Below are 14,724 nucleotides of genomic sequence, written 5' to 3' on the forward strand. Positions count from 1 at the left end.
TTTTAACCTTGGCCAGGAGACGCAACTGGGTAAAACTAGTCCTCACCACCACACACTAAACGTCAGTGACCTTAAAGGGTTACAATCTTCTTGTAGCCTATGCTGCAGTTTGAATGGTGAGAGTGATAAGTCAATGATTACACCCCTGTTGCATAAATAAAACACTTGACATTTGTTCGAGCTCCCCATATTGCAACTGGAGAAGAGCCCTATGAACTTATGTTACGGCTCCACTTCTTTTTTTAGCCCGCACTCACATTTTCGGGGGACTCTGGTGGAGACGGCGGACTTTGGCTTGTGAAACAGCGTGTAATCTCTTGGTGCATGGTCTCCTGTGTTTTTGCAACATTATCTTAGCTGATAGTGAGGCATTTGTCAGCAGACAGCGCTCCCCCGGCGTCCCCTACCCAGACTGACCGCCCGAACAGCTGCGATGGACCGGTAAGCTGCGGCTGCGTGGTGGGAGAGAGCTTTCTGTATGGAGTAAGATAACTTCCAAAAAGATGTGTCCATGTTATAACTATTCGTTTTTTGTTTGTTTTTTTATTTATTTTTATAAATAAAAAAAAATAAATATTCGTACACATTTGTATGTAAATAAAAAAAGTTGTAGCCTACCCAAAATTCTGCTGTCACACATTATACTGATTAGGGTTAGGATTGTTTTTATGTGAGTATGAATCTAAAAGCTGTGAGTGCAAAGTCTTGTGAATACAACTCTAATTTCTACGACTACGAGTCTTCACTGTGAACACGAATTCAAGTTTAAAAACTGTTGAAATCATAAACATACGTAGACGCCCCATCGAGTGCTGAGCCAACTGCCACATCCAATATGGCGTCAACGTCGCCGCCATATTGGATGTGGCAAGACTGCGCTGTAAACTAATACAAGTAAATGGATTTATTTTCACAAAGCGCCTTTCTACAAAGAAATTTACCTTTTACGTCTCATTTATTCATTCACACACGCACTAATATACTTGGGAAACAGTTAGGCACCAAATATAATATATTTAATTTCTCAGATGGCAAAATTAAGAACTTTATTGATCCCAGATAGGAGTAATTCATGTTATATCAGCTATAGAGAACAAGGTAGTGCCGAAAAAAATATATAGTCTATCCCCCCTCACAAAAATAAGAATAGAGAAACATATTTTCTCATCAACAAAACAAATTTAAATTTTTTCAAAATAACACATTTGAACCATTTTTCAGACAATAAAAGAACTGAAGAATTGTTCAAATATGTTATTTTGTTACTTGAAAATTTTAAAATATGCTTTGTTGGTGAGAAAATATATTTTTCTTATTTTTGTGAGGGGGGATAGGCTATATATTGTTTTTCGGCACTACCTTGTTCTCTAATATAACATGGATTACTCCTATGTGGGATCAATAAAGTTATTATTTTTGCCATCTTAGAAATTAAATATATTATATTTGGTGCCTAACTGTTTCCCAAGTATATTAGTGCGTGTGTGAATGAATAAATAAGACGTAAAAGGTAAATTTCTTTGTAGAAAGGCGCTTTATGAAAATACGTCAAATTTACTTGTATTAATTTACAGCGCAGTCTGACGTATCTCAGCAGCGGGCAAGAACACTCGATGCGGCGTCTACGTATGTTTATGATTTCAACAGTTTTGCGACTCGTACCCATAAACTTGAATTCGTGTTCACACTGAAGACTCGTAGTCGTAGAAATTAGAGTTGTATTCACAAGAATTTGCACTCACAGCTTTTAGATTCATACTCACATAAAAACAATCCTAACCCTAATAATTTATCAGATTCATGTGTGTGACAGCAGAATTTTGGGTACAACTTTTCTATTTACATAAAAATGTTTATCATTACGAATACGAATATTTATAACATGGACACATCTTTTTGGAAGTTGTATGTATACAGTATGTTTCAGCATACACGTAGACTTTTAGAGGCTTGAAGTCATACAGTAACAGCTGTTCGGCTGCACATCTGGCACCAGGCCAGTTACATGATTGGGTATTTAAAGAGCACGTCAGAGAAGTACACTAGAACTTGTGAAACAATTTCACTATAACGCTTCTTAGCATAATACTGCAAAGACTTTGAATATTTCATCTACACTATAATCTGGAGAAGTCTCTATGCGCGGGGGGTAAGACTGAAGACCTGTCCATTATCTATCTAGGGCAGCAAAACCAGACACCATTCTGTAATAGAAATCACTCAAGAACAATGACGACACTACATGCCACAATGTTCCAGAAATTCCATCATCTTCTCTGTCAAAGCTTATTAAAAAAAAATGGACCGAGGCAAAATGGAAGAAAGTTCTTTTGGGGAACCAATTAATGATTGAACTACAGAAGGGTGAATTTCTAAGCCTGCACCTCTGGTGGTATGCAGAGGTGTCAAAAGTATTCACATTCATTACTCAGGTAGAAGTATAGATACTAGAGTTTAAAAAATACTCCTGTAGAAGTTTAAGTATCAACTCAAGTTTTTTACTCAAGTAAAAGTATAAAAGTACTGGTTTCAAAACTACTTAAAGTATAAAAGTAAAAGTAATGTAAGGGGGAAAAGGCCATTAAGGACAAAAGCCATTGAAAATGAATGCATCTTAGTATAATGCAAATATATTAAAGAAGCATATATGTGTACTATTGAGCATTAACATGTGTTTCAGAGAGCAGGAGATATGATGACTAGTTGCCTATAAGTATTGTAATGGTGCAAAAAGTCAAACTTCAGAGGCATGTTATCATTTATCCTAACCTTTATTGGAATGTACATCCAAGTTTAGTTGCAGGAATCTGAGGGAACGGATGTAAGAACAAAACTGGACAAGAACATCTGAAACAACCACAACCAAATTCACTCTATCCGGATGGAGCAATTTAACTGGATAGTTTTTTTTTTAAAGGCCGAAATGAAATAGAGTAACGAGGCTGTTTTTAAAATGTAAGGAGTAAAAAGTACAGATAATTGCGTGAAAATGTAAGGAGTAAAAGTAAAAAGTCGTCTGAAAAATAATTACTCAGATAATAGATAGATAATTACTTAGATGATGCTAAACCGCCTCTACTGCATCCAGTACTAACGCGTGGCTCAATAGTAGAAGAGTCCAGGTGCAACATCGACCCACCTGCAATAGAGACCTTTCACCTGCTGAAAATATTTTGTGCCTAATTATTAAAATGACAACAAAGACAATCCAGACCGGTTGAGCATCTCTCGTCAGACAATGGTGGGACATTTCCTCCATTCATAGATGTATATGGACTGTTTTTAGAGGAAGATGGGATGCTGCACAGTGAATAAACATAAACACCACCCTGTCTCTACTCTTTAGAGATGTGTTGCTGTCATCAAAGAAGAACTACTGTAGATTTATCTGGTTTTCTATGTTCTATTGTGAATAAAGCATAGGTTTATGAGCTTAGCAAGTGATTGCATTCTGTTTTCATTTACATTTCATGGTGTGTTTTGGAATTGGACTTACATCAAGAAAACTATATTAAATGGTACCAAAGACATTTTTTTAGTTGTCACTTGTTGAAATGTTCAAAGCACCTATACATTTAGCTTTTGGTAGGAAAGTGGATGAACTTTGTATCTCTACAGTGCAGAACTGAGATTGTTCTGGTGTCACATGTTGCACTTATTTATGGACCAAGAAGATGTCACAAAGTGTCTTGAATGATCTCTTTGTGAAAGCAGAATTGCTACAGTGGAGCACTACAAGGCTGGCATGCTGCTCAGTGGAGCTGGTGATGCTCTGGGCTACAGGAATCAGCTGTGGGAGTACAATGAATCTGGAGTTGCGATACACCAGGTCAGTGCGGTAGCAGCACAGCCCACATATATGTTGTTTTATTATTACTTATGATGTGAGATAAGTACCATGTAGTTCAGACTGTCGTTCTCTTCCCTTTCTGATTCTGCAGGAGCTGCAGGAGCTCGGCGGTCTGAAGAACATCAAGGTTGAGCTTCCTGATTGGCCGGTGAGTGACGACACAGTGCTGCATCTGGCAACGGCTGAGGGACTGGCAACAGGTGAGCTCAAAATCCCAGGCTCTCCTTCTCTTTCTACACGGTTTGCATATTTTGTTTTGAATGAGAATTAATTGATCAGACCTCATCAGAACAATCACGTAACACCGTCCTCTTGAAGAGCGTCAGCTAAAGGTTAACTCTAATTTCCCGTCTTGCCTTGATTTGCTTCTCTTGACACGTGCACAATGAGAAAGAAACTTAACTAGACCTTTAATGTGATTACAGCACAGGCCCAGCTTCGTTTACAGACCAGGGGCCAGATTCACCAATATGTTCTTAAGAACGATCTTAAGAAATGTCTTAAGATCTAAAATTAAGAAATTCATAAGAAAGTTCTTAAGTGCAATTCCTCAATATTTTCTTAAGAACCGTCTTAAGAACTGTCATTTCTTACGAATTTCTTATTTTTCCTACATAAGAACTTCCTAAAATATGTCATTGCATTGCACGCGCCAACAAACAACATTTATACAGGTAGTTTTGGTCTTAACCGTCAGTCACTCACTAAACATGGAGAAGGAGAAAAAGAGATGCAGGAACTTTTCAAGGTTATGGTGGATGAGATTAATGTGTGAAAAAAAATACTATTGGGGAAAATTAATAATAATTAACTACCACGCTAACTAACATGATAACATACAGTTAACAGGCTCTTTATGTAATTAATTACAAAGTATATCCTCAAACTATGACCTACTAGTCTAAACTTGTCTAAAATTTGTTGAAAAAGGTGATATTATAGGCTTACCTTTTCACAGAAGAAATTTTAAGACAGGTCAAGGTTGTTTTAAAGTTAAGAAAAAAGTCAAGAACAAATTTGAGAACTTTTATTTCAAGAATACCATTTTTTCTTAAGTTTTTTCTTAAGAAGAAACTTAAGAAGAAAGTTGAGAAAATACTTAAGAACTTTTTTGGAGAATATGACTTCTTCTCTTTTTTCTTCTTAAGACTGAACTTAAGAAAAAAATGACACTTAAGAAGATTTTTTTTCTTAAGAATGTTTTGTGAATCCGGCCCCAGTTGTGTCTTTGAAAGTCTGCCGTTTTAATAAGATGTCGTCTCTCCTGAAGGAAAGGTGGGGGAGGATCTCCTGCATGAGGTGGCTGCTCGTTACGTGGAGGGAATGAAAGACATGGACGGGAGGAAACCAGGGCCCTCTAGCATTCTGGGTGAGTTTTTATTCTTAATTCATATCATATCTGCTCAGTGCAACAGTAGCAATGTAACTAATTTACACTTTTAGGTATTTCCCTGCTGAAGCCTGGAGAGGAAGAGGGCTACAGAGTCCCATATAACCCTGAGGGGACGGGCTGTGGGGCAGCCATGAGGTCCATGTGCATTGGCCTCAGGTAAAACACACATAATAACGAACCAACTCACAATTCTTACTTAAACTCCATTCATGGTGAAAAGCTCTGCTAAGTATCTTCAATATACTTTATTAACCCCGTTAGGGAAATTCAGGAAATCCAGATAAAGACCTGAATATTTCCTCTATAACAGGTATCCTAGGCCAGACCACATTTTTTCATTGGTGGCTGTTGCCGTGGAGACGGCCAGGATGACCCATCCTCACCCCACCGGCTTCCTGGGAGCCGTGGCGTCAGCTCTTTTCACTGCGTATGCCGTCCAGCGCAAGCCGATCAACACGTGGGGTCTAGGCCTGCTTAATGAAGCGTGTCCTATCGCCAAGATGATCGTGAAGGGCCGAGGCTTCGCCGTGGAGGAGACGGAGAGGGACTGGAATTACTTCTGTGACAAGTGGCTTTGGTACGAGTGGTTGAAATCAGGCGTTGCTGGTCTGTGATGTGACAACAATTGTAGGTTTGCATTAGGAATGTGTGATATTTTACTGTTCATGATAAACCGTCAAAAAAATTCCCCAAGAAAGAAAGAAAGAAAGAAAGAAAGAAAGAAAGAAAGAAAGAAAGAAAGAAAGAAAGAAAGAAAGAAAGAAAGAAAGGAGCATGAAAGTAAGAAAGAAAGAAAGAAAGGAGCAAGAAAGAAAGAAAGAAAGAAAGAAAGAAAGAAAGGAAGAGAAAGAAAGAGAAAGAAAGGAGCATGAAAGAAAGAAAGAAAGAGAAAGAAAGGAGCATGAAAGAAAGAAAGAAAGAAAGAAAGAAAGGAGCAAGAAAGAAAGAAAGAAAGAAAGGAAGAGAAAGAAAGGAGCATGAAAGAAAGAAAGAAAGAAAGAAAGAAAGAAAGGAAGAGAAAGGAAGAAAGAAAGAAAGGAAGAGAAAGAAAGAGAAAGAAAGGAGCATGAAAGAAAGAAAGAAAGAAAGAGAAAGAAAGAAAGGAGCATGAAAGAAAGAAAGAAAGAAAGAAAGAAAGAAAGAAAGAAAGAAAGAAAGAAAGAAAGGAGCAAGAAAGAAAGAAAGAAAGAAAGAAAGAAAGGAAGAAAGAAAGAAAGGAAGAGAAAGAAAGAGAAAGAAAGGAGCATGAAAGAAAGAAAGGAAGAAAGAAAGGAAGAGAAAGAAAGAGAAAGAAAGGAGCATGAAAGAAAGAAAGAAAGAAAGGAGCATGAAAGAAAGAAAGAAAGAAAGAAAGAGAAAGAAAGGAGCATGAAAGAAAGAAAGAAAGAAAGAAAGAAAGAAAGGAAGAGAAAGAAAGAGAAAGAAAGGAGCATGAAAGAAAGAAAGAAAGAGAAAGAAAGGAGCATGAAAGAAAGAAAGAAAGAAAGAAAGAAAGGAGCAAGAAAGAAAGAAAGAAAGAAAGGAAGAGAAAGAAAGGAGCATGAAAGAAAGAAAGAAAGAAAGAAAGAAAGAAAGGAAGAGAAAGGAAGAAAGAAAGAAAGGAAGAGAAAGAAAGAGAAAGAAAGGAGCATGAAAGAAAGAAAGAAAGAAAGAGAAAGAAAGAAAGGAGCATGAAAGAAAGAAAGAAAGAAAGAAAGAAAGAAAGAAAGAAAGAAAGAAAGAAAGAAAGGAGCAAGAAAGAAAGAAAGAAAGAAAGAAAGAAAGGAAGAAAGAAAGAAAGGAAGAGAAAGAAAGAGAAAGAAAGGAGCATGAAAGAAAGAAAGGAAGAAAGAAAGGAGCATGAAAGAAAGAAAGAAAGAAAGAAAGGAAGAGAAAGAAAGAGAAAGAAAGGAGCATGAAAGAAAGAAAGAAAGAAAGGAGCATGAAAGAAAGAAAGAAAGAAAGAAAGAAAGAAAGAAAGAAAGAAAGGAAGAAAGAAAGAAAGGAAGAGAAAGAAAGAAAGAAAGAAAGAAAGGAGCATGAAAGAAAGAAAGAAAGAAAGAAAGGAGCATGAAAGAAAGAAAGAAAGAAAGAAAGGAGCATGAAAGAAAGAAAGAAAGAAAGAAAGAAAGAAAGAAAGAAAGAAAGAAAGAAAGAAAGAAAGAAAGAAAGAAAGAAAGAAAGAAAGAAAGAAAGAAAGAAAGAAAGAAAGAAAGAAAGAAAGAAAGAAAGAAAGAAAGAAAGAAAGAAAGAAAGAAAGAAGCAAGAAAGCAAGAAAGAAAGAAAGAAAGAAAGAAAGAAAGATTCCCGTTGACACATTTTGTATTGGTATTTTTTTATCGTTATCGGGATAAATGCCAGAAATTATCGTGATACATTTTTTTGTCCATACAGCCCATCCCTAGTTTGCATCATCAGCAGCTTCAAATAACCTGTTGTAGCTTTGGGACCAACACATAACTCTCTTAAATGACCCTGGTGAAGATCACCCCAGCAGCATGAGCCTCATTTGTATTCTACTTTACAGATTCTGATAGAAAGACAAGAACGATGGACTCATTGATTACTTGCCAATCTACAAGCCATCTGTACACTGGTGGCATCCGAGTACGTCCGGTTAATGTCATTCTTGATGTGGCTGATAACACGTTGCTATCTGAACTCAAAAATATGTTTACTCTCAAACACAGAGGAAACATCTTTACTAGGGCTGGGCGATATGGACCAAAAGTCATATCTCGATATTTTCTAGCTGAATGGCGATACTCGATATATATCGATATTTTTTCTGCGCCATAATTGGGGTTTCCCCCAAAGCATTATAGCATAGCATCTCTGTTAGCTTCATTTTTTTCTGAAGTTTCTCAGTTTTAATACAAAACCTCGGGCCAAATGTCACACAGGTTCCTTTATTAACAGAGGTCTGCACAATATCAAAATGTATAAAACAAATGAAATAAAAATAAACTGCCTGCATATATAGAATAAAAATGCTTCTTGAATAAAATAAAACAAATATCCCTTTCCTGCATAACAATTAAATTAAAATACACTGTAATTAATACAACGTAGACAGTAACAGGCAGACTTTTCCACTGAGGTTGACAGTTGTGCAAATAACAAAACATTTGTGCAAATCTCAAATAAAACATTCAAGTCAATTTGTCACAAAATAAGCTATATCAAAATCATAAAAAAAAAAAAAAAAAATGTAATCGATATAAACGATATTGTCTCGTACCATATCGCGTTTGAAAATATATCGATATATATTAAAATCTCGATATATCGCCCAGCCCTAATCTTTACAAATAATTAGTGCGACTGAAAAATAATGTATGTTTTTCCTTGGATGGCTAGAAAACCCCCATCTTTGTCCACAGGTACCTGGATGTGAGAGGCATCTCCAACGGAGCGGGGCCTGTGATCTGGCCTTCTGCCTTCGGTCCAGCTGAGCGAGATGAGGAGTACAAGAGCTTCAGCCTGTCGGGCTGGGCAGGGCGGAGCGGCCACGACGCTCCCATGATCGCACTGGACGCCTTGCTGGGAGCGGGATCGGACTGGGAGGAGCTGATGAGCAGAGCGGGCTTCCATGGAGGTCAGTCGTCCAATCAAGACACTGTCCTGGAGCGGAGTGCCGCTTTCACTTTATTCCCACCACAGCGTTCATTTAAATACCTTTTAAACCAGCAGTCACATGAAAAAGAAGGTACACGCTCTCAGTTGTACGATGTTATGTATCAGGACCAGAGGTGTCAAGTAACAAAGTACAAATACTTCATTACCTTACTTAAGTAGAAATTTTGGTTATCTATACTTCACTGGAGTAATTATTTTTCAGACGACTTTTTACTTTTACTCCTTACATTTTAACACAATTATCTGTACTTTTTACTCCTTACATTTTAAAAACAGCCTCGTTACTCTATTTCATTTCGGCCTTTAAAAAAAACTATCCAGTTAAATTGCTCCATCCGGATAGAGTGAATTTGGTTGTGGTTGTTTCAGATGTTCTTGTCCAGTTTTGTTCTTACATCCGTTCCCTCAAATTCCTGCAACTAAACTTGGATGTACATTCCAATTAAGGTTAGGATAAATGATAACATGCCTCTGAAGTTTGACTTTTTGCACCATTACAATACTTATAGGCAACTAGTCATCATATCTCCTGCTCTCTGAAACACATGTTAATGCTCAATAGTACACATATATGGTTCTTTAATATATTTGCATTATACTAAGATTCATTCATTTTCAATGGCTTTTGTCCTTAATGGCTTTTTCCCCCTTACATTACTTTTACTTTTATACTTTAAGTAGTTTTGAAACCAGTACTTTTATACTTTTACTTGAGTAAAAAACTTGAGTTGATACTTCAACTTCTACAGGAGTATTTTTAAACTCTAGTATCTATACTTCTACCTGAGTAATGCATGTGAATGCGTTTGACACCTCTGATCAGGACAAAAAATAAAATCACTTGGATTAAACAGTCCTCAAAATAGGTAAATTAAACCGCAAAATAAAAAAAAAACAAAGCCCAAATGCAAAATCTGTGTCCACCTGATGATAATATAGTTCTGAGAACCGGGAGTAGTCACTCTCTGGCTGATATCCATCTCTAATTGTTGTAGAAGAATTTTAGCACCCTTTTCTTCACATTGTTGCCACAGTTTGTTGAGATTGCCAAATTAAAATGACTTTTCTTTATATGCACAGCTCTCTCACCTCCAGCATTGTAATCAGGGTTACTGTCTTGATTTTGTCGGGGTGTGAGAACACCTCCAGACTTTCAACACATCTGTTCTAGATCAGCTTCAGGGCCTGGCACCATTATCCTGTTGCATGACCCGGTGTCCGGCCAGCTGTCGGACAGATGGGCTCACATCCCACTTTGGTCTACTTTGTTCCACAGAGGAGTTCATGCTGGACTCGGGGACTGTCAGGAACCCAAACACCTCCATCATTGGACCCGACAGCTTTGCATGAGTTTGTGCTGATTAGCAGTGTTTGGATTTCACCAAAGGGGGCGTCGTGCGTAATGACCGAACATTGTCCCTTTAGTTCGTTTGTCTGTCCAAATAACATCACCACCTACGTTTGGTGGTTTGTTCAGACGCATCTTTGCAAACCTAAGCTGTGCTGTCACAGTGGTTTTGGATCAGAGGCTTCCTCCCGGCAGCCATCCCAAACAAGCCATACTTCTGCACTTTTTAAACACACCGTCATGATTTGTAACATTTGACACACTGAGGCCTGTAAAATACCTCTTTTTTTCTTTCACCCTCATTTTCTCTGGACATTTCACACTGACCCAAGTTTGAACTTGCAGCTCTGATGTTTTTCACCTTTATTATTATTTTGTGGCTCCTACTTTTCTTAACTCCTATTGAAGTAGTAGGATTGTACTTTAGTCTTTTCCCCCATATTACACGTTTTATGAAATAATTCAAATGTAGTAAAAGAATAAAGAGCAGAAAAACATATCCACACATGACGATTATTATTTGTTTGTAGAACTGGTGTATTTTTTTTTTTATGACTGTAAATGTCTTCCTCCTCAGCCTCGTTCCTTCTCTAGTATTAAGCTGTAACATTTCTCTAGACAGTCCATTTGATTTGAGCAGATTTTTTTTTTTTTTCTTTTAACATCCAGCTCATCTGCAGACATTTTAAGCCACATGGAGTAAAGGTCAAAATTCTAAGGGCCCAATTATACTCAGTTGTAGAGACAGCTGCAAGCACACTATACAGGACTGTCTCAGAAAATTAGAATATTGTGATTTTCTGTAATGCAATTACAAAAACAAAAAATGTCAAACATTCTGGATTCATTACAAATCAACTGAAATATTGTAAGCCTTTTATTATTTTAATATTGCTGATCATGGCTTACAGCTTAAGAAAACTCAAATATCTTATCTCAAAAAATTAGAATATTCTGGGAATCTTAAACTGTAAACCATAATCAGCAATATTAAAATAATAAAAGGCTTGCAATATTTCAGTTGATTTGTAATGAATCTAGAATGTATGTAATTTTTTTTTTTTTTTTTTTTTTTTTTTTTTTTTTTTTTTTTTTTTTAAATTGCATAACAGAAAATAAAGAACTTTAGCACAATATTCTAATTTTCTGAGACAGTCCTGTATATAAAGGCCACGAGGTCACAACAAATTGGCAGTTATGTAGATGAGAGCCCAGTGTACACTTCATAAATTGTAATTTAAATAACATGGTCTCGACCAGACAAGGAATTCTTTCCTGGGTTGAAGACAAACCTCTGCAAACACAGCAAAAATGTAATGCAAAACTAATGAGAAAAAAAAACAAACTATGATTTACTTAGTTTCACTATTGACAGCAGAATTAAGTCCGTTTGACACAATTGACAGCCCTGCCACAGTGGGTGAATTAAGGCTGGAAAATGTACCTGTGTACCCATTTTGATGTAATACTGAATACAGATTTCTTTTTTTTTTTTTTTTAAAGACTTCCTTTCAAAAAGCTCTGATCATTTGCACAATCATACATTTCCTGTACATTTTAATGCTCACAAAGCACCCGTCTCTCTCTGATCCTGCCTAGGCGACAGCGACAGCACTGCTGTGATTGCCGGCTGCTGTTGGGGTCTCCTTTACGGCACCAAGGAAGTCCCTGAAGGCAACTACAGCAACCTGGAATACCGGGACCGCCTGGAGCGCTGTGCCGAGCAGCTATATGCCCTGTCGCACTGACGAGGCGTTGACGGCCTGTGATCGGGACTGAGCCATCCCAGCATGCTGCAGTGAAGAAAACTAGGCCACGCTGACACATTGACGTAGAACTAGCGGGCATGCTCAGTAGCGCATTAATCTAGAATGTTTTCATTGAGCCACGTGTGTTTTCATACCTGCCTGAAGGGGAAATACTGTCCCACTAACCCAGAGTCATTTCTGCCACAAGGACAGTGTTCCTCATGATGAAGGCATTCAAGACCTGTGTGTAGAGTTCCCCCTAGTGACACTTTCAAATTAACATCTCCTCATTCCACTGGGCAAAAGAAACCAAGCTAATGACAATATGAAGCGACTGCAAACACTTCCCCAGGAGAAAATTACTTCATTTTGTAAACCAGAGATAGAAACAAATAGTGTGAGCTTCAAATTGAATGTTCTGCTAATGAAAAACATTTCCCCTCATATGTGAAGCAACCAGGAATACTGTATACAATATTGGCAGCACAATAAATTTTACAAGCGTGTCTTAGTTGAGTTGAAAACTTTATTTTTTGGCCATTGCATTTTTTTATTTTTTAAACTTTTTTTTGTCTTGTCCATTTTTTATTTATTAATTATATTTTCCTACAGGAGAGAAGGGGGGCGGGGGGGAGGGGCATTCAACTACTGGATTGAGTTTAAAAAATTGCTAAAAAATACCCTCTGATTTTCACATCCCTCCTTTCAAGCTGTATTCATGAGAAAATCATGACAGTCTGAGTTTCTCATTTGTTTCGTGGTACTTACAAAACCTCACATGGCTAAAAACATTTTTTGCAAGATAAGAGTCTGCTGTTTTGTCTGCTCTTCACTCTCTGGCTTGCCCAACAAGGTGCCTTATGTCTCAAAAATAATAAGCTTGGAGGGAAGAGCACAGCAGCAGGAGGGGTACTGTCCTCTCATCTTCATTGTTGGCGTTAAAAAAGGTCCTCATCCGGGCCTCACACCGAGGTTGTACTGATGAACAATATTACAGCAGAAAAATAAGGTGCTGTGAGAATTTCATCTCCTTCTCTCCTTTGAATAACTTGTCAGTTTTTTTTTTTTATGAGTTTTGTTTTCCTGGGTCTAAATTCCAGTTTGGGTTGTCATGGAGGCAGAGTTTTAGTTTCCTTGCTGATGGAAAGGGGCAGGATGTGTTTGTACCTGCATCGCTGTGGAAGGGAAACAAATCAGAGACTGTAATGCTCATACATAAAGAAGAGTCAGATTCATCTCTTTTTCATGTGTCTAAACAAAGGGGCTTCCTGTGCGTTGTCTCCAACCTTGTGGGTGTCCTATGTAAAAGTGCTGGTGTGCTCCTTGTTGAGGTCCATGTTGTGGGTGCTGTGGCACTCCTCCAGGACCCTGCTGAGAAGGCTGTAACATCACTAACTGGGGCTGTCCGTGGCTCCCTGAGTGGTGAGGAGCTGACATTGCTCCTTGTACATGGGCCTGTTTAAGGTGGGAAATACAGATGGAAAAGTTTATATCAGAATAAAAAAATAAATAAAAGTTCACAACCACATTAAGTGTGACTGAATAGCACATATAAAAGCTTTTCTGTTTGGACAGTAGAACATTGGAGCCATACCTGTGCTATCTGCCCCAGGGGGTAAGCAGATGGGATGCCCTGGTGGCTGTGGATGCTGTAGCCCTGAATTGGGTAGGAGCCTTGTGGAGATGTGTGGCCGGGGGGCATGTTGGGCGGTGTGGGCGCTGATAACGGACCCGAGTGGTACAAGGACTGGGGTTGTGGGCCTGACTGGGCATTCTGCAAGGAGATAGCAGTACAATTAAAAACAGCTGTGACCAACAGTCAGAGCTGAATCCTGAGTAGGCCTGTGTTGAAAAAAAAAATTTCCGATTCTAAATCGATTCTCATATTATTTCCTAAAAATCGATTCTTATGTCTAAAGATCGATTATTTTTTTAAATTGTTTTGGGGGAATTTTTTTTTTTTTTTAATTTTCTTTTATTTATTTATGTATTTTTTTTTTTTTTTCATCATTACATTACAACTCTTGGTTATTTTTTTGTTTATCCCCAAAAAAGGAATGCTTTGTTGGACACGAGAATAACTGGTGCCATGTTTTTGCCTTTAAATATGTTTAAAGGTATGAAAACATTAAAGTGTTAGGTTATAATTGCATAAATTGTCTATATTTCATTACTTTATATACTGTTTTGGGGTTACATTTAAAAAAAAAAATGCTAAAAACCAAATTCTCAAAAATTAAAAACCAAAATAGACCGAACATGGGCCTGACTGGGCATTCTGCAAGGAAATAGCAGTACAATTAAAAACAGTTGTGACCAACAGTCGGAACTGAATCCTGAGTAGGCCTGTGTTGAAAAAAAATCGATTTTCCGATTCTAAATCGATTCTCATATTAATTCCTAAAAATCGATTCTTATGTCTAAAGATTGATCTTTTTTTTTTTTTTTTCCCATCATTTTCGCCAGGTGAACTTTAATCCCAGTAGTCGGACACACAGTTTGTCATGACACTTCTGAAAAATGCCAGGTGCTTCATGGCAATATGTGTGCGTGGTGACAGAATAAATTAGATAAGCTAAAATGATTTGTTTACTGCATGAACTGTTGCAATTTCTTTCTTTTTTGCACTTTAAATGGATATTGAAAGGCCTGTTTAAGTTATTTATTTCTTAGTTATTTCACAATAATTATTGTGAAATTATTATTTCACTAGTTATTTTACAGTCATATACTTCAGGCAACAGCTCAAAAAACATTTTAAATAACA

At 37.4% G+C, this 14,724-nt stretch overlaps 2 protein-coding genes across 2 annotated transcripts in view; one reads left to right on the forward strand and one right to left on the reverse strand.

Moving 5' to 3' along the window:
* The first annotated feature begins 178 nt into the window (after positions 1 to 178).
* adprh (ADP-ribosylarginine hydrolase) lies at positions 179 to 12,531 on the forward strand. The gene is made up of 8 exons (XM_061709224.1): positions 179 to 441; positions 3,715 to 3,829; positions 3,942 to 4,050; positions 5,121 to 5,219; positions 5,294 to 5,399; positions 5,554 to 5,820; positions 8,606 to 8,820; positions 11,809 to 12,531. Exons 1-8 carry the CDS (start codon positions 434 to 436, stop codon positions 11,955 to 11,957), a joined length of 1,068 nt encoding a protein of 355 aa, XP_061565208.1. The 5' UTR covers positions 179 to 433; the 3' UTR covers positions 11,958 to 12,531.
* Positions 12,464 to 14,724, reverse strand: part of LOC133419802 (ataxin-2-like protein) — a 21,146-nt gene continuing 18,885 nt past the window's right edge. The window contains exons 21-23 of the mRNA XM_061709223.1: positions 13,552 to 13,731; positions 13,244 to 13,412; positions 12,464 to 13,132 (exon numbers count right to left, since the gene is read on the reverse strand). Of these exons, the coding sequence (XP_061565207.1) occupies positions 13,083 to 13,132; positions 13,244 to 13,412; positions 13,552 to 13,731 (399 nt within the window). The 3' untranslated portion in view covers positions 12,464 to 13,082. The remainder of the gene's footprint in view (positions 13,133 to 13,243; positions 13,413 to 13,551; positions 13,732 to 14,724) is intronic.

Source organism: Cololabis saira, chromosome 19 (assembly GCF_033807715.1).
Source record: "Cololabis saira isolate AMF1-May2022 chromosome 19, fColSai1.1, whole genome shotgun sequence".
Classification (NCBI taxonomy): Eukaryota; Metazoa; Chordata; class Actinopteri; order Beloniformes; family Belonidae; genus Cololabis; species Cololabis saira.